The sequence below is a fragment of the Tachyglossus aculeatus genome, chromosome 13, assembly GCF_015852505.1.
Source record: "Tachyglossus aculeatus isolate mTacAcu1 chromosome 13, mTacAcu1.pri, whole genome shotgun sequence".
Classification (NCBI taxonomy): domain Eukaryota; kingdom Metazoa; phylum Chordata; class Mammalia; order Monotremata; family Tachyglossidae; genus Tachyglossus; species Tachyglossus aculeatus.
In genome coordinates this window covers 437,320-462,332 of record NC_052078.1, presented here as the reverse complement: position 1 = coordinate 462,332, position 25,013 = coordinate 437,320, and the positions used below count along the sequence as shown (strand labels likewise).

At 59.8% G+C, this 25,013-nt stretch overlaps 2 protein-coding genes across 5 annotated transcripts in view; one reads left to right on the top strand and one right to left on the bottom strand.

Moving 5' to 3' along the window:
* LOC119936336 (solute carrier family 22 member 13-like) overlaps positions 1-4,791 on the top strand; it is a 28,499-nt gene extending 23,708 nt beyond the window's left edge. For 2 of the 4 annotated variants that reach the window (XM_038755896.1, XM_038755898.1), the window contains exons 20-22: positions 528-737; positions 3,320-3,423; positions 4,570-4,791. In XM_038755896.1, the coding sequence (XP_038611824.1) occupies positions 528-737; positions 3,320-3,419 (310 nt within the window). In that variant the 3' untranslated portion in view covers positions 3,420-3,423; positions 4,570-4,791. Of the gene's footprint in view, positions 1-527; positions 738-3,319; positions 3,424-3,721; positions 4,199-4,569 lie in introns of those variants that run through there. The other 2 variants (XM_038755897.1, XM_038755899.1) reach the window with 2 other exon arrangements.
* An 8,848-nt stretch (positions 4,792-13,639) lies between these two features.
* XIRP1 (xin actin binding repeat containing 1) lies at positions 13,640-21,235 on the bottom strand. The gene is made up of 2 exons (XM_038755894.1): positions 21,176-21,235; positions 13,640-19,786 (listed from the first exon to the last, which is right to left on the bottom strand). Exon 2 carries the CDS (start codon positions 19,747-19,749, stop codon positions 14,470-14,472), a length of 5,280 nt encoding a protein of 1,759 aa, XP_038611822.1. The 5' UTR covers positions 19,750-19,786; positions 21,176-21,235; the 3' UTR covers positions 13,640-14,469.
* Between the last annotated feature and the right edge of the window lie 3,778 nt (positions 21,236-25,013).

Here is a 25,013-nt window from a genome sequence, read left to right as displayed (position 1 = left end):
CTGCAGATGAGGGACCTCTCTAGGGTGGGGTCCTGCCATTCACCTGTTCCAGTATCCCGGGTGACCAGGATTGAGGAGTCAGAAGTCAGCTGCACCTAACCAGCAGCAAGTGCCCTGCTGCCACCTTGCACTTTTTTTTGTATAGGTCAGAGGTGAATGTTGCCTCTTAAACGTTTAATAATAATTCCCAGAGTGGCAGGGCATCTCCCAGGGCTTTTCCCAAGGACCACACCTCAGACACAAAATCCAGGAATGGAAAATACCTGTGCCAATGAAGACCATCAGAAGCTGTGTCCCTGCTCTCCAGGGATCCATAAGTTCAAATAATAATAATAATGATGGCATTTATTAAGTGCTTACTATGTGCAAAGGACTGTTCTAAGCACTGGGGAGGTTACAAGGTGATCAGGTTGTCCCACAGGGGGCTCACAGGACTGACCCCTTAGCTTCACCTTCAGAGTGCTACAGCCCTGGGCTCTCTCCCCACTGTGCCCTCAACCTTATGCATCTACCTGTTTGCTTGGCAGGCAGACGGGCTTGGGGCTGGTGGGCATAGCAGCACGGACGTCTGGCATCATCACCCCTCTGATCGGGCTGCTCAGAAAGTATCACCCCGCCATCCCCATGGCTGTCTTCGGCAGCATCCCGGTACTGGTGGGGGTCCTCTGCTTCCTGCTCCCGGAAACCAAGGACCGGGAACTCCAAGACTGGCTGGACGGCCTCAGCAACACTGAGCAGTTGGTCTCCTCAACTCTTTGGGAAGCTTGCTTTTTCCTTGCCTCGGCTGATTAGTTCTGTGATTGATTTGGCCCTGGCTGGGTGCCAAGCACTGTGCTGAGCCCTGGAGTGGATAAGGGATGGTCAGGCTGGACGTGGCCCCCGTGGTCCCGCTCAGGACTCCCAGTCTGACTAGGAGGAAGAGCAGGAATATTTTCCGTGTTGTACGGGGGAGGAAATGAGGCCCAGAGAGGTTGAGTCCCGAGATCACACAGCAGGCCAGGGGCAGAACTGGGACTTGACTACTTGGATCTGGAGAGAGCACCAGCCGTTTGCCTCCCTAAACTCTCTCTCAGTGGTTTCCTGATTTTAATTTGCCTGGTTAATAATAATAACAGTGAAATTTGTAAAGTGCTTGCTATGTGTCAAGCACTGTACTTAGTGCTGAAGTATGTATTTGTGGTATTAGTTAGGCACTTACTATGTGGATACAAATTAATCAGGTCAGACGCAGTCCCTGTCCCACAAGGGACTTACAGTCTAAGTCAGGGATAAATCAGAAATAAATTGGATAAAAATCCTATTTTACAGATGAGGTAATGGAGGCACAGAGAGAAGTTAAGTGACTCACCCTAGGTCACACAGCAGGCCTGTGGTGAAGGCAGGATGAAAACCCAGGTCCTCTGACTCCCAGGTTCATGGTCTTTTTAGTAGGTCCCAATTAATCAATCAATCAGAGATATTTATTCATCACTAATTCTGGGCAGAACACTGAATTAAGTGCTTGGGAGAATACAGTAGAGTAAAAACAAATAATTCTTGCCCTCATAGCATTCATTCATTCAATCATATTTGTTGAGCGCTTACTGTGTGTAGAGCACTGTACTAAGCGCTTGGGAAGTGCAAGTCAGCAAGATATAGAGACAGTCCCTACCCAACAATGGGCTCACAGTCTAGAAAATTTACAGTTCAGTTGGGGAACCAGACATTAAAATAAGCACGTAGTAGGAGAAGCAACAAAGCAGAAATGTGTGAAGAATATCTAAGTGATTAGTGGGTAGGAAGCGAGTGCATAGATGAAGCAGAGGGAGGAAGAATAGCATGGGAAGATGAAAGAGAAGTCAGGGAAGGCTTCCTGGAGGAGATGCTATTTCACTAGGCTTTTTAAGTTAGGGAGAGTGATGTTTTATCAGATATGAAGAAGCAGCATGGCCTAGTGGAAAGAGCACAAGCCTGGGAGTCAGAAGGACTGGGGTCTAATCCTGGCTCTGCCACTTTTCTGCTGTGTGGCCTTGGGCAAATTACTTCACTTCTTTGTGCCTCATTTACCTGAACTGTAAAATGGGGATTAAGTCTGTGAGCCTCATGGGCTGTATCCAACCTGACGAGCTTGTGTCTACAGAGATAAGAGAAGTAGCAGAGAAGCAGCGTGGCTCAGTGGAAAGAGCCCAGGCTTGGGAGTCAGAGGTCTTGGGTTCTAATCCTGGCTCTGCCACTTGTCAGCTGTGTGACTTTGGGCAAGTCACTTAACTTATCTGTGCCTCAGTTACCTCATCTGTAAAATGGGAATTAAGACTGTGAGCCCCACGTGGGACAACCTGATGACCTTGTATCCTCCCCAGCACTTAGAACAGTTCCTTGCACATAGTAAGTGCTTAACAAGTGTCATCATCACTATTATTATTCTTATTACCCCAGTGCTTACTTCAGTGCTTGGCACATAGTAAGTGCTTGACAAATACCAAGAAAAAAATGGAGAAGGGAGTTCCAGGCAGTAATAATAATAATAATAATGGCATTTATTAAGCACTTACTATGTGCAAAGCACTGTTCTAAGCACTGGGGAGGTTACAAGGTGATCAGGTTGTCCCACATGGGGCTCACAGTCTTCATCCCCATTTTACAGATGAGGGAACTGAGGCCCAGAGAAGTGAAGTGACTTGCCCAAAGTCACACAGCTGACAAGTGGCAGAGCCAGGATTTGAACCCATGACCTGTAGGGAGGGCATGACCATGAGCTGGATGAATGGACAGTGAGCGTGATGAGATTGAGGGACAGAAAGTAGGTTGGTGTTAGAGGATCCAAGTGGGCAGACTGAATTGCGGTGGGAGAGGAGAGAGGATAGGTAGGAGGGAGAGAGCTGACTGAGTGCCTTATAGTTGATCGATGGTGAGGCATTTCTGGATGCAATGGATGGGCAAACATTGGAGATTTTTGAGGAATGGGGAGACGTGTACAGAATTTAGAAAAATGATCCAGGCAGCCGCATGAAGTGCAGAGTGGAGCAGGGAGAGGCTGGAGGCAGGGAGGTTCCCCAGAGAATCAATCAATCAATCAATAGTATTTATTGAGCGCTTACTATGAGTGGAGCACTGTTCTAAGTGCTTGGGAGAATAGCTCACATTATACCTCTCACCCCAGATTGGCGGGGGCATTTAAGGATCGGGGGAGCATGGGGCAGTCTGGGGGCTTCTGTGGGGGCTCAGGAAGCCCCTTCCATCCTCCCACTTGATCCCACTTGACCCCTGCACCTCACCAGTCTGCCAGCCTTCCTGGTCCCAGGAGGCCGTCGACCCGACACCACTCTCTCTCTCTCCCCAGGACCAAGGGAGCTGCTGGAGGCTACAGCGGGCAAGCCCGGGTGAAGGAAGCTGAAACAGATGTGGGGACAGACACCACCCTGCCCTCCACCCACCTGTGACTGAGTGAGTGCCCCGTGGTCCAGATGGCTGAGCCTAAGGGGCCCTGGGCACTGGCTGCTGGTGGGGGCCCTGTGGCTTCGATCCTGGGGCATAGAAAACCCCCTCTCCTCAATTGCCTATGGAACCCAGTTGCCCGGAGAGCAGACAGACAATTCTCCTGCTATCCCTGTGCCCGTCGGTCTGCCCACGGATGGTGGCATTGTGCAGGGGGAGTTTCCCCGTCCCCTCCCTGCCAGCAGCCAGTCTGGTCTCCAGCCTGTGGAAAGTAGAGGAAACATTCTGATCCTCATTGTCTACCCAGCACAATGGCAGTTTGATGACGTGCAGTTGTTCGGAGGCCCCCCCTCCCCGCCCTCATGGCTCCCAGATCTGAACTCCGACCCAGTGTCACCTTGGCCACCTGGTGAGACAGCTGGGGCCAAGGAGTCGCAGAGGAGAAGCAGAGACATGCAGCTGTCCACCTGCACTGATTCATGGAGGCAGGGGCTGGATTGGATGACCTTTACAGTCCTTTCTGCCCTGACCCTGCCCACTCCTCCTCCTTTTTCCCATCCCAGGATCGGGGTCGGCCCCTGATCCTGGGCCATTGGCTGTGGCTTTCCACTCACGGGATGGGGATGGGTGCTGGGGCGGGGGAGGGATGGCTGTGCACTGTGACAATGCTCAGGCCCCAGCTGTTTTCTGGCAGGCTGTGTTGGCTCTGCTGGGCACAGTTGAGAGCCCTGCACCTAGGGGTTGCTCAGTCAAGCCTGACCCAATGGAATTTGATTTTTTTCCACTCTGGGCTCTCTCTTCACTTGTGGGTTTCTCCTGGGACCTGAAGGGGTGTTTAGAAAAAGCATGGAGGGGTAGACCTAGAAGAGAAAGAGACTCCACTGCAGGAATCTATGTGTTCACACATATTTGAGTGTGTGTGTGCATTTGAGTGTGTATGTTTGTGTGTGTGTGTCTGTGTAGACGCACCATCTCTCCAGGACCCATGACATCCTGCTCATCATTTTCCTCCCACTCCTTCCCATCCTCCCCATCATTATCAGTGTCCTCCAAATCCTCCTCATCATTACCAGGGTCCTCCCTCTCCTCCCCATGCCCCCCATCCTGGTCAGTATCCTCTCCCCACTCGCCGCCATTGGTCCTCTCCCCCCACAGGCCTGTCTGCATCTGTCCACATGTATGGATGGTCAACACATCCACGAGCTGACAACGTGTTCCTGAGCCTAGGAGGTCCCGGCCAACCTCGACTTGAATGGAATTCCTGTCCGGAAGCACTGACTGGACTTTCTAGGCCTTCCCTTGAATACGGACTCAGTGTGCCTAGTGGATAGAGCATAGTCCTAAGAATCAGAAGGACCTGACTTCTAATCCTAGCTCCACCACTTGATAGCTGAGTGACCTTGGGCAAGTTACTTCATTTCTCTGTACCTCACTTGCCTCATCTGTAAAACGGGAATTAAGACTGTGAGCACCAAGTGGGACAGGGACTATGTCCAACCTGATTAGCTTGTATCTTCCCTCAGTCTTAGCACAGTGCCTGGCACATAGTGAGCACTTAACAAATACCATAAAAAAAGACTCTATCTGCCAATTGGTCTGGCACCGCCTACTACCGTAGAAACATTAAGGGAGAAGGCTTTCCCACCAGGTCACCATCCACTGACCCACCAAGCCACTACCCTGTCGAGCCATAGGCCACTGACCACACCAGGTCACTTCCCCTGCCAGGCCTCTGTCCACTGCCCCAGCAACACGTCTCTCTCTTTCCCTGACAGGCTGAAACAGGAGAGCAGTAGTCTGGCTGGGGCTCTGCCTCAAGTCAGAAACACTTTCTAAGCTCACTGTATTCCCTGAAAGATCACTCCATCATTCGCATTTATTGAGCATTTACTGTGTCCAGAGCACTGTATTAAGTTCTTGGGAGAGTACAATATAACGGAGTTGGTAGGCATGTCCCCTGAGCACAAGGAGCCTACAATCTAGAGGGGGAGACAAACATTAATATAAGTAAATAAACTACAGATTTGTACATAATAAATCAATTGCATTTATTGTGTGCTTACTCTGTGCAGAGCACTTTACTAAGCACATAATAATAATAATTTTCATATCTGTTAAACACTTGCTATGTGTCAGGCACTGTATTAAGCACTGGGGTGGATATAAGCAAATTGGGTTGGACATAGTCCCTGTCCCACATTTTACAAATGAGGGAACTGAGGCACAGAAAAGTTGTCACTTACCCAGTCACACCACAGACAAGTGACAGAGCTAGGATTAGAACCCAGGCCCTTCTGACTCTCTGTGCACTATCCACTAGGCAATGATTCTTCTCTGGGTGAATTTGATATAATGGAGTTGGTTGACACGTTACCTGACCACAACAAACTAACAGTTTAGAGACATAAATGTCGTGGGGCTAAGGATGGGGTGAATCAATCAATCAATCATTTATTGAGCGCTTACTATTTGCAGAGCACTATACTAAGCACTTGGGAGAGTACACTACAAAAGAATTAGCAGACGCATTCCCTACCCATAACAAGCTGACAGTATAGAGGGAGACAGACATTAATATGAATAAGCAATTTAATGTAATTAGTTTAATTTAAAGATATGTACATAAGTTCTGTGGGGTTGGGAATGGGGCTAATATCATGTCAAATGTCCAAAGGTGAATTAAGGGTACAAATGCAAGTGCCAGGGAAAGATTGCTTTCTTTTCTTCTTCCTCTCCCCAACTTAATTAATTACAGCTTTGCTAAGCACTGTATTAGACATGCTTTGGGATATTGACTGAGCCATTTGGAGGATTTACACTGAACAAGGATTTTTAGAAATAATAACATAGACCCTCCTGGATTCAGGGCACACCAGAGGAAAAGATGGGACAGGGAGGTGAGCTAGGATCAGTTTATTAGCTCTACAAAAGCCCCAGTAATCATAACTGAACTAGATTTCCCAACAGAATAAAGACTAAGATTTAACAATACCACAGATCGGAAAGACCATAGACAAGAGGATTTGCATTGAGAGTTACTGAAGGAGATTTTAAAACCACTGAAATTTGAAGCTGCAAAGGCAAAACTTAATTGCCGGAGCACAAAAGCCACTCACCATGCATTTGGCCACATGGTTGCCTAAGGACCTAAGGCTTTTGCTCAGGAAAGAGGGTGAAAAAGGTTTAAACTGAAATATTCCAAAATTGGATCAGCCTAGCCCACTTTGTCCAGGGGTATGTGTAGACAGAGTTCCCAGAGACTTGGGAACTACTTCGGGCAACCCGTAATCCATCCTACTCTGTATGAATGAGGGTTTATTTCTCCTCCCCCACCCCCAACAATGGGGATAAGTCATTTCTATAACATGGTCTTTCCCTGAGTTTTGGTTTCACAGAAACTTGGCTGCTCTCACAGACTGCTCTGCCCTACTGGACAGCACTACCCTCCAGCCTTTCAGCGCAGCCAAGGATTCCTCTAAAGGAAAACGGTTCCAATTGCTTTTTACCATTCCCCGACCCTCCACTGCTGATGCCTTGGACTCCTTGGGGAGGCTCAGGGGCACACAGGGAAATGAGGCTGGGTGGGCCAGGAGTCCCTAGTGCTCAGCTGGGTGGGGGTGTCATGGTCCTCTGGCTCTGGGCCATACACAGCGCTGAGTCAACACCTTTAAACCGGGAGAGAATTTACCTCTCAGTGAAAATTTACCTTTCAGTGAGTGTCACGAGTGTGTGCACATGTGCGTGTGTGCGTGCATATCCATAAGTAACAGGTTGGAAGCCTCTGGGGACACTGGCTTCAAGCATGAAGGAACTGAGATGTATGATGACCTTTGTCCCCAAGGTAATCACACTTTCTGATTTGCCAAATGAAGAATTTCTGCCCCAACTGATGGCAACAATGCAGGTGACTTTCTCCCAAGATGGACACCTGACACCTGTCTCAGGACCGAGGCCAGTGTACAGTCCAGTGGGACAATGGACAAGTGAGGGACAGATGGAACATTGACTGAGCATCCCCAGGGGGAACAGAGGCAAAGACAGGAAGTTCTCTGAAGGAAGATCAGTGCAGCTTCCACATCCCTGAGGATGAGGGTTGAACTGCATAAAATAATGCTAGTATTTGTTAAGCACTTACTATGTGCCAAGCACTGTTCTAAGCACTGGGGTAGATACAGGGTAATCAGGTTGTCCCACATGGGGCTTGCAGTTTTAATCCCCATTTTACATATGAGGGAACTGAGGCACAGAGAAGTCAAGTGACTTGCCCAAAATCACAAAGCAGATAAGTGGCAGAGTCTGGATTAGAACCCATGACCTCTGACTCCCAAGCCCGGGCTCACTGAGCCACACTGCTTCTCTGCATGACCTTTTAAGATCTCTCCAGATGGGATTATAGCTCTGGGGTCGGACTACCCCAGCCCCTGGGGAGTGGCCATGGGGTAGGTGAGTGCGGCATGGTGGGTGTGGTTTGGGTGCCCAGTGGCATGGGGGGTGGGAGGGAATGTGGCTGACTTTAGGGGGCGAGGGGAGGAGGTTGGAAGAGGTCCAGGATATTGGCCAGATCGGGGCTGGCTGGGCTATCAGAAGTGGCCAGGTTCTCTCTGGCTGCTGATGCAGTGATGAGGCCAAAGATATTGTCAGCTAGTGGCTCAAGGTTGGGCTCTGACTGTGGGCTGGGCCCTTCCGTTCTCTGGGATTCTCCAGCTGGACTCTCCAAGTCAAGGCCTGGCCCAAATGGGTCCCCCAGCTGCTGCTGTGTGTGGTTTGGGAGCTGGGCCTGGGGATGGAGTGCAGAGCCCAAGTGTGTGGCTACAATCGGTGGGTGGCTGGGGGTGGGGAGCATCAGGCTGTCCTCCTCTGGCCACTGACTCCTGGCAGGTGAACCGTCAGGGCCGGGGTCAGCGTTGGGGTCAGGGACAGGCTGCAGTTCAGAATCCCATGTGGTTGGGCCATCGCAGAGCCCAGAGCCAGGGAGTTTGGCAATGGGAAGTACGGGCTCTTCACTTCTGGCACCAGCCCCAAAGTGATCGAGCTGGGTCCAGTCATGCCCCAGTCTGCCCCCTCCCACTGATCGTGTGACCCCAGGAGGAGGCAGGGATGAGGACGGGGGCAGCTTTTTACTGCCAGGGGCCGGTGCTTGGAGGTGCCCAGCAGAGCCCACATCCTCTTCCTTCACAGTGGGGATAAGGCCCTTCCCACCAGAATCTCCACTGCTGCCCACCTCGCCAGTGGTGCAGGTCAGAGGATGGTCACTGGCCCCAAAGGATCCCAAGCCAGCTCCCAGGGATGGGGCAGGTGGGGCAGGGCCTGGGGTACCTAGATGCTGCCGAGGGTCCGGGAAATTCAGGGTGTCCCCACCCCCACTTTGGCTCCGGGGAGCTGAGCGGTGGCCCCGAGCTCCCCCTGGTGGGCTCTCCTGGAGTTTCCTGGAGGCACTGCTGCCCTCGGCTATGGGGGAAGAGGATGGAGAGGAGCGGGAGGATGGGGAGGGTCCAAACAGCCTGGCCAGAGCTGACGGACGCTTGCCGGGGGAGGCTCTCCGGGCCACTGCCGGGTGCTCCCTCCCAGTGGCTGAGAGCCGGGTGAACAGGCTTCCCCGCGCCCGGGGACTCCCAGGTGAGGGGCCCCCGGCAGAGCCTCGTGGACCTCTGCAGACTGGGGGGACTACTGTCGGTTGGTCCCGGCCCTGGACCCCCTCCTTAGAGCCAGGCCCACTCCCTGTGTGAGGATATCCGGCCCTGGAGGACCCTGTGCTGGGAAGGAAGTCTCCGGGGTCTGGGCTGGGGGGACCACTCTCTCCTGCAGAGACCCCTGGGCCCAGAGCTGGGGGACATGGGGGTTTGGGAGTCCCTGGTTCACTGGCCTGGGCCCAGCTAGGGCAAACAATGAAATCAGGCCCAGTGATCTGAGTGGGCTGGCCCTGGATGCCGTCTGTTGGGGCCTGACCTGGACTGTGCTGAGCTGGGGAGGAGGGTGGGGCTTCAGGCTGGCCCTGGGCCAGGAGCCTGTGGTGGCTCAGGGGGGTCTCCTCTGGTGAGCCTGGCTCCAGACTGGCCTGACGGTCCCCTAGGTCTGAGCTCTTGGGGCTTCCTAGAACCACCTCTCCTGCTTCCAGGCCACCAGACACTGGGGCCCATGGAAGCTGACCAGTGGCCAGCCCTCGGATCACTGACTCGTGCTCCTCTTCCCCTGCACAAACCGCCCTTGGGGATGGGTCTGGGGACCCCTGTGAGCCTTCCACCTCCACCCTGAGGGCCTCCGGTGTTCCACAGGCAAGTGTCGCAGACCCAGCCCGCCCCCCAACAAACCCCTCACCCTCCTCTCCCTGTAACAGGCCCCCCAGCCTGGGTGAGGCCTGGACCCCAACATCCTTGCTTGGGAGCTTGGCCGGGCCCCTGGGGTCCTTCACCCTGCCCAGTGTCACTAGCTGAGGGCACTGGTTTGGGGACATCTGAGCCATCCTCCCTCCCCACCTCTCCCTCCAGGCTGGGCCCTCCTTCTCTGGGAGAAGGGCAAGCGAGGGCAGTGGACCACCTTTCTCCTGAGTAGAGCCCAGAGCCGGTGGCTGCAGGCCCCAGGGGGAGGACAGGCTTTTGCGGGGTGGCTTCCCAGTCCAGGGCCTTGCCGAGTTGGGCCACCAATCAATGGACTCAGAACAGGATCCCTGGGACTCAGCCTTGCATGGCTCATCCTGCCTGCCCACCAGGGTTTCTGGCCGAGCCTGGGGAGCACCACTCTGCTCCTCACTGCTCCTGCTGCTGCTTCTGCCACACTCCCTGACCAGCTGCTTGGCATGGACATGGCAGTAGAAGGCGCCTCCAAGCCGTGTGTAGGTGTGGACGCTGCAAGACAAGGCAACAAGAGAGACTCAGTCACCTGGACCCACCCAGAACCGCCGCCTGGAACCCCCACCCAGAATTGCTCAGGATCACCTAGATCTATGTGGAGCACCCATGCAAAACACCCAGAACTACCACGACCCATTCAGAATGCCCTCTCAAAACTACCCAGAACCCCAGAGTGGGTACACACAGGCCAGTGATCCAGATAATTGCAGCCCGAAAGTCCCCTTGGGCCAGAATTGGCAGATAATTCCCCCTGAATGTGTAAGGGACCTGGATTATCTGGATAATGTATGCCCCATCCCCGTCCCCACAGCCAAGGATGTCAGAGGTCAGCATCTGGCCGGGCTCCCAGCTCACCTGATTCTCCTCTGGCACAGCTGGCAGCGCAGGCAGGACAGATGCAGCAGGGCCCCATCCACCAGGACACGCTCCATAGCATGGACAGGCTGTGAGCACATGGCACAGGCCTCCTGGGGCCCCAGCTGACACAACGGAAGCAATAGTCAATCAATTAGATAGCTGCAGGCCGGTGGACGGATGGGCAGACAGTTGGGGTCCCTGGGGAGAAAGCACTGGGGGGCCCCAGCCCCCGGTCTCAGCCTGGTGAACATGGAGCAGAGCCGCAGTGTGGCCTACTGACAAGAGCCCAGGCCTGGAAGACAGGGGACTTGAGTTCTGAGCCCAGTTCTGCCACTTGTTCTGAGCCCAGTTCTGCCACTTGCCTGCTATTTGAACTTGGACAAGTCATTTAACTTCTCTGGGCCTCAGTTGCCTCGTCTGTAAAATGTAGATGAAATACCTGTTCTCCCTCCTACTTAGACTGGGAGCCCCATGTGGGAAAGGGACTGCTCCTGTAATGCCAACCTTCTCACTGTACCATGATCTCATCTGTCTCAAAACTGACCCCTTGTCCACATCTGGAGCAGCATGGCGTAATGGATAGAGTACAGGCCTGGAAGTCAGAAGGTCATGGGTCCTAATCCCGGCTCTGCCACTTGTCTGCTGTGTGGCCTTGTGCAAGCCACTTCACTTCTCTGTGCCTCAGTGACCTCATCTGTAAAGTGGGGATTAAGACTGTGAGTCCTAGGTGGAACAGGAACTGTGTCCCAACCTGATTTGCTTGTATCTACCCCAGCACTTAGTACAGTGCCCAGCACATAGTAAGCACTAAACGAATACCATTGTTATCTTTCTCTGGATTGGAATTCCCCCCTCTTTATAATAACAATAATAATAATAATAATGACATTTATTAAGCACTTACTATGTGCAAAGCACTGTTCTAAGCTCTGGGGTGATACAAGGTAATCAGGTTGTCTCACGTGGGACTCAGTCTGCACCCCCATTTTACAGATGAGGTAACTGAGGCCCAGAGAAGGTAAGTGACTTGCCCAAAGTCACACAGCTGACAAGTGGCAGAGTCAGGATTTGAACCCATGACCTCTGAATCCAAAGTCCGTGCTCTTTCCACTGAGCCACGCTGCTTCTTATCTGACAACTGACATCTTCTTTACATTTGACAGACCACCACTCTCCCCACCTTCAAAGCCCTCCTAAAACCACATCACTTCCAAGAGCCCTTCCCTGACTATTTATTTCCTGTGGTTGCTGGTATGTGGAAGGAAACACTGGCAGTGCAGCAGGAAGGATACAGGGCAGGCGGAAGGAAGGAAGGAAGAACTCCTGGTCAGGGAGGACCATGGAGCAGCAGGGTCTGTCTCTGGGAACCTGGGATGTAGACTGTAAGTTCACTGTGGGCAGGGAATGGGTTTGTTATATTGTACTCTCCCAAGCGCTTAGTACAGTGCTCTGCACACAGTAAGTGCTCAACAAATATGATTGATTGATTGACCTAAAGGCAGCACCTGGGACCAGAGAGAAGAGTGCACCGTAGGTGGCCCCGTGCGGCAGAACTGGAACCCCTCCAACCCAGAGTTGCGCCTGAGCCTCATAGCTTCACTGGGGGATCCGGGACCAGGAGCCCAGCACAGTGACCTGAGGACATGGAGTCTGCAGTGGGGAGCAGGATCAGAATTAGGGCAGGAGCCACGTTGGCAATCCTGTTCTCCCTAAAGAAGCAGAGGAGCAGTAGGGGAAACAAAGGGGTTTGACCACCCTGCCTGGCTGGGCCACATATGGCAGAATTGCCTCCTGATCTTTTTGCCTCAGATATGATCCGTGCCAGCTGACAGCAATCTACCAGTGTGTGTATGTGTGTGTGTATCTGTCTGTCCATCTGTCTGTCTGTCTGTCTGTCTCCTGTCTCTGCCTTTGGAGCTGGAGGACAGGAATGGCATCTTCTCTTTCTTATGTCTCTCTCCACCACAGTGGCCAGGACAGCATTCTGCCCTTAATAAGTACTCACTGCAAGCAGTTAGCTTACTGAAACTAAGTAAAGCAGCACAGGGGAAAAACTTACAGGGTGGGTCACAGGTGGCAGGCCCTGGGGGAGAGTCACAGACAGCATGGGGGATAGATTACAGGTGGTATGGGGGGTGGGTCACAGGCGGCACAGGGGGTGGGTCACAGGCGGCACAGGGGGTGGGTCACGGGCGGCACAGGGGGTGGGTCACAGGCGGCACAGCGGGTGAGTCACAGGCGGCACAGTGGGTGGGTCACAGGCAGCATGGGAGGTGGGTCACAGATGGCATGGGGGTGGGCTACAAGTGGACCGGGGGTGGGTCACAGGCGGCATGGGGGGTCACAGGCGGCACATGGAGTGAGTCACAGACAGGATGGGGGAGGGTCAAAATCAGCACAGGAATTAAGTCACAGATGGCACAGGGACACCATAACTACAGAGACAGACAAACTGAAAGGAGGTGGCCAGCTGGCAGGGCCTTCTAGAGGTCATCTAATCTTATCCCCTTGCCTCCAGGCAGGCAAGGTTCGAGGGGTTCTGGGGACTTTGCTGAACTTTGTCAAGCATCCACCTTCTGGCTGCTCCTTGCAGATCACCATTCCTGTCACCCCTGCCCCCCCCCGCCCCACACCCCACCTTGAGGGCTAAACTCCTGGTGTCTTCTCCCAGGCTGAGGTTCTGGTCTAAGCTCTCCCTGTCCTGTACTACAAGAGACCCAGTAAAGAGAGTAGCCCCCGGACCTCAGCCAAACCCTTTCCCCACCTGTTCCAGTCCCCACAGCTTTTTTTCACCTATCTTCCCAACCCAGCCCCCTCAAACCCTTTCCCATTCCCACACCCATTCCAACCCCCTTTCCATCTCTTCCATCCCTCCCAACCCCCTTCCATGTCCCCACCTTCTCCCAGCCCCCAAACCTCTCTTCCAATCCCTCTCCCTCTTCCTCTCTGCCCTGAACCTGTGGTCTCTTCCCTTCACTGGCAACAGGATCCCTGAAAAAAAATCTCCCAGACGCCTCACACAGAATGGGAAATGGTACAAAACGTTTTATAGGAACAGGAGAAAACGGTTACAGAGGGGTTATCACCAAGTTGCCCAGCCCAAGGTGACCCAGGGCCTTCGGTTCAATGTCAGAGTCAAATCCTGCCCCTCCCTTGGGAACTGGGACTTGTCAGGGGCCGTGTTGGGCATCGGGGCCCGGAAACGCAAATCGAGCTGTGGTGGTCACAGCCTCCACCGCCGCATCTCCTACCCCTGTCCTCCCTGCTCCACCCCTCGCCCCTCGCCTCAAAGCAAAAGCTAAAATGGAGTCGAAGGAGGAAAATGTGTCTACAAGGCCGACTGCTGCCTGTTTGTGTGTGGGGGAGTGACTGAGTCTGTCAGTTTGTGGTCGATGGAGGGATCTAGGTGTTTGTGAATCTGTGTGGATGAGGAGTCTGAGCGCGGGAGTGTGTGTGTGTGTGTGTGTGTGTGTGTGTGTGTGTGTGTTCACGCTCGTGTGCCTGAGGTCCCTGAGGCAGGGTTGGGCCCCTGGCCCTGTGGATCGAGTCCGGACTGAGCAACCCCCTGCCCTCCAGCTGGCCAGATCCAGCCCAGGATGAGTAAGGCGGGAGCCAAATGGAATGGATAGTGGCTTCCGCCTCGGACTGGGGCTGCCAGGCTAAGGGGGTTCGGGGGTTCACGGGGTTTGCTTGTCCTGCCTAGCGTTCCCAGTGCTCAGCCACTCCTCCCCGGCTCCTCCTCCCGCGAACCACCCAAGAACCTCAGGATACCTAGGGAGACGGCGGCCGGACCATGAGGAGTGGGTGAAAAGGGGGTGTGCGAGGGGAGTGTGGGGGCGCGGGGCTCGGCCTACCGCCGAAGGGTGGGGGCGGAGACGATCATGGTCCCCATCTGCACCTCCAGGACGCTTTTTTGTCTCCCGGAGGCAGGCGAGTCCGGCCCCCGCAGGCCCCAGGCCCCATCCCCACTGCCACCGGACCGCGCCGGTTGCGGCAGGACGGGCAATGGCTCGACCCCCGCCTCGAGGACCCCGCCCCCCAGAGCCGGAGCGGGATCCGGCCGAAGGCGTTCCGGGGCGGCCTTGGCAGCCGGCTTCCTAGCCACGGACTCGATGGAAATGAAGGACGGGGAACCGATCCGGGGCTGCAGGACCAGCCCAGCCCGGCCGGGCAGGGGGCTGCCCCGGCTCGGGTCCCCGCCGGGCGGCCCGGAGGGCGGCGTGGCGGCGGCGGCGCCCCCTTCTCCCGGGGCCTCCCCGGGACCGGCCACCTGCCCGGCCGTAAACCGCTGGGGCGGGGCGCCCCCGGTCGGGCAGCCCGGGGCGGGCGCCGGCTGCGGGGCGCCCCCGGTCGGGCAGCCCGGGGCGGGCGCCGGCTGCGGGGCCCCGGCGGCGGCAAGACTGGGCTCGCGCTGGCGGGCCTCCCTGAATCGCTCTTCGGCCAACTGCAGGGGGGTCCGGGCCCGCGGCCCCTTCCTCTCCGGCGGGGCCGGAGGCTGCCCGGGACCACCCAGGGAGGCGAGGTGGGCCGGCTTGGGCGGGAGGCTGGGTCTGAGGCGAAGCGCCGGCGCCTGGTCCTGGGGGCCGGAGAGGGGAAGCGACGGGGGCTCGGACCGCGTAGGAGCGGCGGGAGGAATGACAGCTGAACCAGCCGGCGTCGTCCCGCCGAGGGTCGCCGCCGCCTGAGGTCTAGACGCTTCCCCAGGCTTTTCCCGCCCAGCATTTCGGTAGATCATCGCGGCCTGAAAGTCGCCCTTGGAGACGTTGACTTGGCACCTTTCCAGGCTCTTCAGAGCCGCCTGCAGGGTCCCCGGGGTGCTTTCCTCTTGGCTCGGAGAGCCCTCGGGGGCGAGGGCCGGCGGCTCCGGACCTTCCCGGGCTACGGTGCCCCGCTGACCGCTCCCTGACCCCGGCCGCTCTCGGTCGCGGGACTCAGTCCTTACGGCGGCCGGCTGAGCGGCGTCCCCTGGGTCCAGGGAGGGCCGTCCCCGCTGTTCGGCACTGACCGATCCGGGGGCCGGCCGGGACTGCTGCTGTGAGGCTGCGGGGATCCCGGCGTCTGAGGGGCCGGGGCCGGGGCCGGGGCGGGGCGGCCCTCCCGTTCCGTCTCCGTGGAGTTTCCGCTGCACGTGGTCCTGCAGGGTCTGGGCTTCGGCCGCCGCCCATCTGAGGCCCCGCAGCGCCGCCTGCAAGTCGGGACCGTCCGTGGGGGGCCCCGCGGACTCCGCGGGTCGCCCGGCCCCGCTCGGCCCGGGCCTCTCCTGGCCCTGGGCCCGCGGAAGGGGGCGGGCTGCCGGGGCGTCCAGCGGGGCCACGCGAATCACGCTCTGGGACGGGCTCAGGCCCGGGGCTCGGTCGCCCCCCGGGGATGGTGCGGGCGCTTCCCCCGGGCCCGGCTCCACCTCCGCCTCCCGGTCCCGGCGCAGGTCGCCCAGGTGGCTCAGATCGCCCCGCTCGATGCAGTTGGCGAACAGCCGCACGAGGCCCAGCTCGGCCCCGGCCCGCGGGAGGGAGAAGACGACCAGGCCGACGGCGCCGTCCGCCGCCTCCTGCAGCACCAGCCCCTTCTGGGCGGCGGCGTCCTGCCGGTCCACGAGCAGGCCCAGGGCCCCCGCGGCGCCGGGCCCGCTCGGCTCGGGCAGCTGCAAGGGGCTGACGCGGACCTCGCCCCTCGCGTCCCCCTCGGCCAGCAGCGCCGGCCGCTCCAGGCGCTCCCGTTGGAGCAGCGGGCCCAGGACGTCCCGCAGGTCGCCGGCGACCGTCTCTTCCTTAAGGACCTCCAGGGGTCCGGGGCCGTCCAGCTGGTAGCGGGCCAGGCGGACACGGCCGGGCCCGTGGGCCTCGATCACGACGCCCCCGCGCCGGACGGCCCCGCAGGCGTGGAGGGCGCGCAGGCTGGCCCGGACCGAGCCGTCGGGCCCTTCGGGAGAGGCGCTGGGCCGGTCCCGCGGCGCGTTCTCGAAGAGCCACGTGGTGCTCTTCGCCCGGGCCACCTCCCCCTGCTCGTCCCCGCCGCCTGGGGCGGCCGGATCCGCGGGGGTCGCGGGGTCTCGGAGGCGGCCAGGCGGCGGCGTCTCGAAGAGCCAGGCGCAGCGCTTGACGCCCCCACGGCTGACGTCCTCCCTCCGCACCGTGGTCATGGCCGGGGAAGGGGCCCGTCGGGCCTCCGGCTCGCCCGCCTCGGGTGGGCCCCCCGGGGAGTCCAGGGGCCGGTTCTCGAACAGCCAGGTGGAGGTGCGCAGGTGGCCCCGCTGCTGGTCGCTGACGCTCACGGTGCGCACGTACCGCCCGGGGCTCGGCGGCGCTTCGGCCCGGCCTCGGCCGCCTCCCGGCCCGGCGCCTTCGGTCGGCGGCGCTTCGGCCCGGCCTCCTCCGCCTCCCGGCCCGGCGCCTTCGGTCGGCGGCGCCCCCTGTCCGCGCTGGGCGTCGTCGCCGTCCCCCGCCGTCCTGGCCGCCGGCTCCAGGGGCTCCGTCTCGAACCGCCAGCGCGCGGCGCCCCGGCCGCCCTCCTCTTGCGTGACGGCCCGCAGCAGGAACACGTCGGCCCCGTCGGCGGCGGCGTCCAGCGGGCTGGTGTCGAAGACCCAGCGGGCTCCCCTTGCGCTGCCCCGCCTCACTTCCTCCTTCCGCACGGCTGTCACCTCGTGGCAGGCGCCGTCCGCGTCGCGCAGGGCGTAGAGGGGCCGGCCCTCGAAGCGCATGGTGCAGGCGTGGGCCGCGCGCGGGAGCGGCGGCAGCTCGGACTCGTCCACCTCGGCCTGCAGCTCCCCCAGGGCCAGGGTCTCGAACACGAACCTCTTGCCGGCGCTCGCCCCGCCGCTCGCGGGCGGGAGCTCCCGGATGCCCCCCGGGCCGGCGTGCAGCCCGTCCATGGGGCGGGTCTCGAAGAGCCACGTGAACCGGCGCACGGAGCCCGGCTCCACCTCGCCCGCGGCCGGCGCCGCGGAGCCCCCGGCCCCTCGGGCGGCCGCGGGCTGCGCCTCGAACACCTCCCGCCGGCGGGACACGGCCCCGGACGGGATCTCCACCCAGCTGCGGGTCCGAACCGCCTTCCTGGGCCCGCCCTCGCCGCCCAGAGCCTCGGTCTCGAAGAGGCGACGGACGGTGCCGCCCGCCCCGCCGGTCGCGCCGGAAACCGGGCCGGCCCGCAGACGTTGCTCGCGCGGCGGCCCCCGCCCGTCCGGGAGTGGCGGCGGCGCCTCCAGCATCCACGTGCAGGGCTCGGGGGCGACGGAGGCCGCGGGGTCGCCGGAGGCCTCCGCGTCCGGCGGCGGCCTTGTCTCCAGGAGCCACCGGCACGTGGGCGCTTCGCCCTTGGGCGGCTCTCCCCGCTGCGCCTCGGCGGGCTCCGCCGGCTCCGCGAGCTGCGTCTCGAAGAACCAGCGGGCGGTCCTTCCGTCCTCGGCCGCCGCCTCCTCGCGGGTGAGGCCCCGGATGACCTCCGCCGTCCGCGGGGCCCCGTCCAGGGGCTTCGTCTCAAACAGCCACAGGCAGCCCGGCCCGGCCTCCTGCTCGCGGCTGACCGCGGTGACCCGGTGCAGCCCGCCGCGGCCGTCCTGAAGGACGTACAGCGGGGAGGCGTCGAACAGGGCCTGGGTGGCCCGCACGTGGCCCGCGGCCACCCCCGCCTCGGCTGCGCCCCCGCCGCCGGGGCCCCCCGGGCCCGCCGGGCCGATGCGGTCCAAGGGGAGAGCCTCGAACAGGGCCCTGAAGGCCCTGACGTCCCCGCTGGCCGCGTCCGGCCGACCCTCGGGGCCGCGGGCCCCCTCGTCCCCCGGGCCCTCCTCCCGGGGCTCCACCCGCTGCAGTCGCCCCACTTGGCAGCGGCCGCCGCCGCCGCCCAGGGCGTCCAGGGGCTGCGTCTCGAACAGCCACAGGGTGGACCGCACGGCCCCCGCCGCTGCCCCTCCCTCCCCCGGCCGCGGAGGGGGCGCTTCCCGCCCGGGCTCGCCCTCCTCCCCCCGGGCCTCGCCCTCCTCGCCCGTCAGCGAGTCCAGCGCCCGGGTCTCAAAGAGCAGCCGCTGCTTCCTCACATCCGGGCCGGCCGTCACCTCGGGCAACGCCTGGAACTCTCGCTCGTCCACGGTGACCTCCCGGATGGCGTCCAGCGGCTGCGTCTCGAACAGCCAGCGGGCCCCGCTCACGTCGGGCCGCCCTGCCGCCGCCGCCTCCTCCAGGGAGATGCCCCGGACCACGTGCACCCGGGCGGCCGGGTCGCGGTTGATGGCGTCCAGCGGCCTCGTCTCGAACAGCCAGCGGACGGCGCTGACGGCGGCGCTGCCGATCTCCTCGCGGCAGACCGCCCGGATCTCGTGCATGTGCCCGGCGCCGTCGCGGAGGGCGCACAGCGGCTCCGTCTGGAACAGCTTGATGGTCTTCTGCACGCCGCCCTGCAGCTCCTGGATCTCGGAGCGCAGCCGCAGGACGCTCCGCTCCCGGTCGGAGCCGCGCGCGGCGTCCGGGCCGCAGCCTTCGAAGAGCCGCCGGGTGCCCTGCACGTCCCCTCTGGGCGCGGGCTCCTGCAGCACGGCTTCCTGCAGCTCCGTCTCCTCCAGCCTCGTCTTGCCCAGCGCGTCCAGGGGCTGGGTCTCGAACAGCCACCGCGCCGTGCGCACGGCCCCCGTCGCCGCCCCCGGGCCGGGGGGAGGGGGCGGGGTCGCCCCGCCGCCGCCGCCGCCGCCGCCCGGGCCCTCGAACTTGAGGGACGTGGCCTTCACGTCTCCGCTCAGCACGGCCTCCTCGTCGGTCAGCTTCCTGGGCCCCGGCCGCTCCCCGATGGCGTCCAGCCGCCAGTTGTCGAAGATCCAGCGCATGCACTGGACGTCGCCGCCGCCGCCGCCGCCAGCCGGGGCCGGGTCTGAGCCGCCCGGGGCTTGAGGGCCCGGACTCCCCGCCTCAAGGAGGTCGGCGAGGTCTTCGGCCACGGTCTCCTCCAGGTTCCTCCGCAGCTCCGGGTGCATGTGGCGGTAAAGGCGCTTCAGCTCGCTGGCCTGGCGTTGCTGGTAGAACCGGGAAAAGGACTCCTTGGGCGGGGGCGGCGGCAGGGCGCCGGGCCCCTCCGGGGGCGTCTGGGCCGGGTCCGCGGCCGAGTCCTGGGCCGGCGGCGGAGGGGCGGGGAAGCCGTCCTCCATTCTGGGCGAGTGGGCCGGGGCCTGGGAGTCGGCCAGCCTTAGGGGAACAGGACCCGCGCGTGAGCACGGGGACGGACATCGCGCCCCCCGGCGCCCCCGGCCCCGTTAGTGGGCACACGGCACACGGTTAGCGAGAGCCATGCTCGGAGGCGGAACGACGGACGGATGGAGGCCAATTTCCAGCGAGGGGCACGCGCGCGTGCACACACACACACACACACACACACACGTGTGTACGTGTATATATATATATATATATATATATATATATATATATATATATATGTACACACACAGAGTACTGCCCGCCCTGCCCCAGGCAGCCCCAGCCTTGGTGGCTCAGCCCGGAATTCCACTCCCGCCCTCGTCCGGAGCCCCAAAAATCTGTCTGAACGGAGGAATCTCTCTCAGACGACCGGGAACGTGTCGGCCTCAGCCTCCCGCTTTACTCTCGTCGGGGCGCGGTATAGCGCTGCCCCCTCAGGAGGCGGTCAATAAATACCATCGAGCGATCGAGCCATGGATTCTTTGGGTTTGGAGGCATCTTGCCCGGGTGGGTCTTCGGGTCCAACCCCCTGCTTCCAGTCAGAATGCCACTCCCAAATCATCCCTGCCAGCTTGTTACAGACATTCAGGATAATAATAATTGTGGTATTTGTTAAGTGCTAAGCACTGTTCTAAGCGCTGGGATAGATACAGGGTAATCAGGTTGTCCCACCTGGGGCTCACAGTCTTAATCCCCATTTTACAGATGAGGTACCTGAGGCCCAGAGAAGTTAAGTGACTTGCCCAAAGTCACACAGCTGACAAGTGGTGGAGGCGGGATTAGAACCTACGACTTCTGACTCCCAAACCACCGCGCTTGCCACTAAGCCAAGCTGCTCGGAGACGCTGCTCAAGTATATCCTGTAACTTCCCGACGTCATGGCTCCCAAATTAAATCGCAACTCATGGAGAACACTTCCAGGAAGCTTTCCCTGATTACCGTCTCGCCCCCACCGCCTAGTGCCGCCGGGTTTGAACGTCTCAATTTACTACTGCCGTGGCTGTATCGGGATGAAAGACTGACTAGACTGATTAGCTCTAACTTAAATCTTTCATGCTGCAATTCAAGCAGGTGGGGACGGACACTTAGGGGCGAGAACCCTAGCCTTGTTCCAGAGTTGGGCTCCTGCGGAGGCCGAGATTTGAGAGAGGGTGGGGAGGGAGGGAGCGGGGTGACACGGAAGGGCCCCGATACGGTCAGCGCTGAGGGCTCCGCCACATCCCGAGTGTCCGGCTTCCCATGCAACACTCGGGATCCGGCCGGAGCTTCAGGAGGTTGAATCCGAAAACGAAACCCTGGGGCGGCTGCCCCTGGGGCGCCCGCCCTGGCAGCCGCCCCGCCCACCAGTGGGCACCGGTGGCTAGGCTGGGCTGGTCCTACCTGTCGGAGTCGCCGCCTGCTGCAGAGCCCACTCGGGGGCTGGGACGTGGCCGGGGGGCGCGGAGCCTGAGGGAAAACAGTGGATCAGCGAGGGAAACTTGCCCGGATTCACCCCATTGGTTCCTCCCGCTACCAGCTCCCCACCATTCCTGCTCCTATCTCCCTCCTGTCCTGGCTTGTGTCTGTCCGCCCGTCCTGCCGGCTGTCTTTGTCTGTCTGTCTGTCTGTCTGTCTGTCTGTCTGCCTGGCCTCCTGTCTACCAGTCTCTATCCGGCCTGGGTTGTTGAGGAGGGACCCCCTCGGCCCAGGGAGGTCACTTAATAATAAGAATAATAATAAAAAAATAATGTTATTTGTAAAGCACTTACTATGTGCCAGGCCCTCTACTAAGCACCGGGCTGCATACAAGCAAACTTGGGTTGGACACAGTCCCTGTCCCACGTGGGGCTCACATTCTCAATCCCCATTTTACAGATGAGGGAACTGAGGGCCAGAGAAGTGAAGGGACTTGCCCAAGGTCACATAGCAGACAATTCAACCTGACCACTCTCAGGGCGCCCTGGAGCAGCCTCCCCCGCTCGCTTCCCGCAGCTGGTAATTCGGTGGGGGCAGAGGGGAGCTGTCCCGTTCGTGGCCTGGCGGGAGGGGCAGGTGGGCTCCTTGGAGGAGGGTCCCCCGTTCCTGCTTCCCCCGTCACTACTCGCCAGCCTCGAGGCCGGTCCGGATCCCGCAGGGCACGCGCTCCCCGTCCCTCTCCCCGCTCGGAGGCTGCCCCGACCCCCGACACAGCCTCCGACCCCCAGTACTCACAGCTCCGAGGCCGCTGGCGGCGGCGCGGGATAGGTAGCAGGCGGATCTCTCCCGCACGGAGACCCCCGCACTCACCGAGCCCTTGACGGGGAAGCGGTTTGGCTCGTCTAGGGGAGAAACAGAGACACGGGCTCAGCTAAGACTGGCTCAGAGGGAAGGCCCCGGGGCGGGGGAGAAGAGGGAGGGAGGGCTTCCCGCCGAGACCCCCGTACCCTCCCTCGTTCGCTCGTCAGGAAGAGAGTTGTAAGGTAGCCGGTCCCCTCGTCCCAGCGTTCTTTAGGGGCGGGGAACAGCCGGCAGCCCCCTTCCCACAAAAGCCCCCAGCGATTCGGTGTCGGACGGGACTCGGTCCTGAGCCTCCTGTTCTCCAGGCCGGACACCCCCGCTCCCCGTCTCTTCCGTCTCCTCCTACTCATTTTCCATCTTTCAGTGTTTCTGCAGCCTCTCCTCGGACCCTGCCCCCGCACCCCCCCGCCAATATCGCGCATGGCTCCCCACCTCGCCCCCAACCACCCGGCCCCCCTGACTCGCCCTGGCCCTCGGTATGTCCTGTCGGACCACTGGAGTCGGAGTCACGTCTGGGAAGCAGACGGCCGAGCCCGGCTCTGGGAAGGAATGGGAAGGCACCCCTCCCTCCGCCGGCCCGCCCTCCCCCCCGCCCCGTTTCCCGACTGCCCCCGGGGCTAATTTTAGCAGCCTGGACCGCGGCCTTCCTCGGCAGGACACCTGCCGCCTAGGACTCTGGAGGAAATGCGAGGCGGGGGTGGGACGCGGTATTGCCCCATCCTGGCTACCAATTCCCAGGCAGAGTTCCAGGGGGGATCCCCTTCCCCGCCTCTCCCGGGATGAGGTCTCTCGGGACGGGCCTCTGGACACTCGTGGTCTAAAACCTGAATCCAGGGGCAGCCCCACCCGCAATTCCAGGGATGGGGGCGCCGAACCCCAGTGCAAGAAAGGAGATTCCGACTTCAGACCCACCCCGCAGTGCTCAGGAACTCCAGTCTTCCTTCGCAGTGCCTGTCTCTGAGTCTACCTCTCTGTCCCTGACTTTCTCTCTGTCGTCTCTAGCTCACTCTTTGACTCTGTCTCACGTCGACTGACGGATGTCCCTGCAGTGAGTAGTTAAGACTCTCCCTCAGCCGAGGAAGGCCGATAGGACCCCTCGCTCCTGACCCCCGTCGCCCACCTGCCAGCTCTGCCCCCTTCTCCCGGGGCCGGACTCCCGCCCTCCTGGAAGGGAGCTGGTACTTTGCCGTCCCGACGGCAGGAACTGGTACTGTCAACTCAGCACTATCCCCTCGGCGACGGCCCCCTCCCCCCACCCCCGGCCCCTGCGCCCAGCTCAAATCCTCGGCCGCAGAGAACAAAACAGCTAAAGCCGGACCGGAACCAGGATAGTGGCGGAGGGGGACCGGACTCGTGACGCGGATGAGGGGGAAAAAAGAGGCCTGGCTGGAAGATCTTGGTCCTCTCCCCACTGGACGCTGCAGTCTCGGGCTGTGACGGGAAACCTAGGGTTCACGCCCTCTTCGTCCCAGATCTCAAAACATAATAATAATGGTATTTGTTCAGCGCTTACTTTGTGCCAGGCACTGTACTAAGCGCTGGGGTGGATACAAGCAAATTGGATTGGACACAGTCCCTGTCCCACATGGGGCTTAATCCCCATTTTACAAATGAGGGAACAGGCACAGAAAAGTTGTGACTTGCCCAAAGTCACCTAAATGACAAGTGGCAGAGCCGGGATTAGAACCCATGACCTTGTGAATCCAGGCCTGTGCTCTGGCCACTAAACCACACTGCTTTGCAGGGGTAGGACAGAAGGACAGGTGGAGCCGGCATGGAGGTGTCTGGGACTGAAAAGTGGAACCTCCCTCCCTCCCTCAGCTGCGGGGAATCTTAACTACTCACTGCAGAGACGGAGACAGAGATAGAGACAGGGAGATAGCGGGGTAGAGGAAGGGGCAGAAAAAAAGAGGCAGCGGCCGGGCGGCTGTCAGGGTGAGGAGTCTCTGGCTTTGCTCTCCAGTCGCCGCTTTAATCCTTTGCAAAAATCATCAGACTGTGAAAACTCCGTTCCTCCCGCCCACATTCCCTTGTCCCAGCCTGTGTGGAGGGGGGAAGGGGAGAGACGGAGCAGGGGGAGATCTGGGGACGGGGGTAGGGAGTGGGTCCGCTTCGTGACCCCTCCTTGCCCCCAGCAGCCCGCGGTCCCCAAGCACTGAGGTTTGTGGCCCAGGAGGGAGGGAAGCGAAGAGGTTGAGCTTCCCGCTGGTCATAGCCCTCCGGTGGTCGCCTAGGCGCGGCCCCCCTAGCCCCCGGCATCTCCAGAATTCCAGCTGTGCCCTGCCGAGGCCCGTCCCCTTGACCCTGGATTCCCTAGCCCCGAACCCTCGACGGAGGGGCTGGTGGCTTAATGTGGAGGCCAGGGTCAGGTCTCAGGGACTCTGGCTCATCACCCAGGGCCCGGCCCCGGGATTTAGCTATAATTAGTTAAATAATTAGACTATAATTTAATAATATAATATAATATATTTAAATATATAATTTAGCTATAATTCTATTTATTCTGACGGTATTGACACCTGTTTACTTGTTTTGTTGTCTGTCTCCCCCTTCTACACTGTGAGCCCATTGTTGGGTAGGGACTGTCTCTATATGTTTCCGATTTGTACTTCCCAAGCGCTTAGTACAGTGCTCTGCACACAGAAAGCGCTCAATAAATTCAATAAATAATGAATTTATTCATTCATGAATTCAATGAATTTAGGGGGTTTGCCATTGTAGACCAGATTTGCCCTTCACCTTGCAACCTCTTCCCTCGCCACCCCACGACCTGGTTATAGACTCCCGGAGGAGACGTTTGAAGAGGGATTGCCCCGCTTTCCCCCGACTCCCCACCTCACCCCCTACAACGGATAAACACTAAGAATTGCGATTTAACGGCCGTAGTGGCGGATTGATTCTGGGGTCAGGCCGAGACCCGCCCTGGTCGCTCAGGGGTAAACGAGAGAAGCAGCGTGGCTTA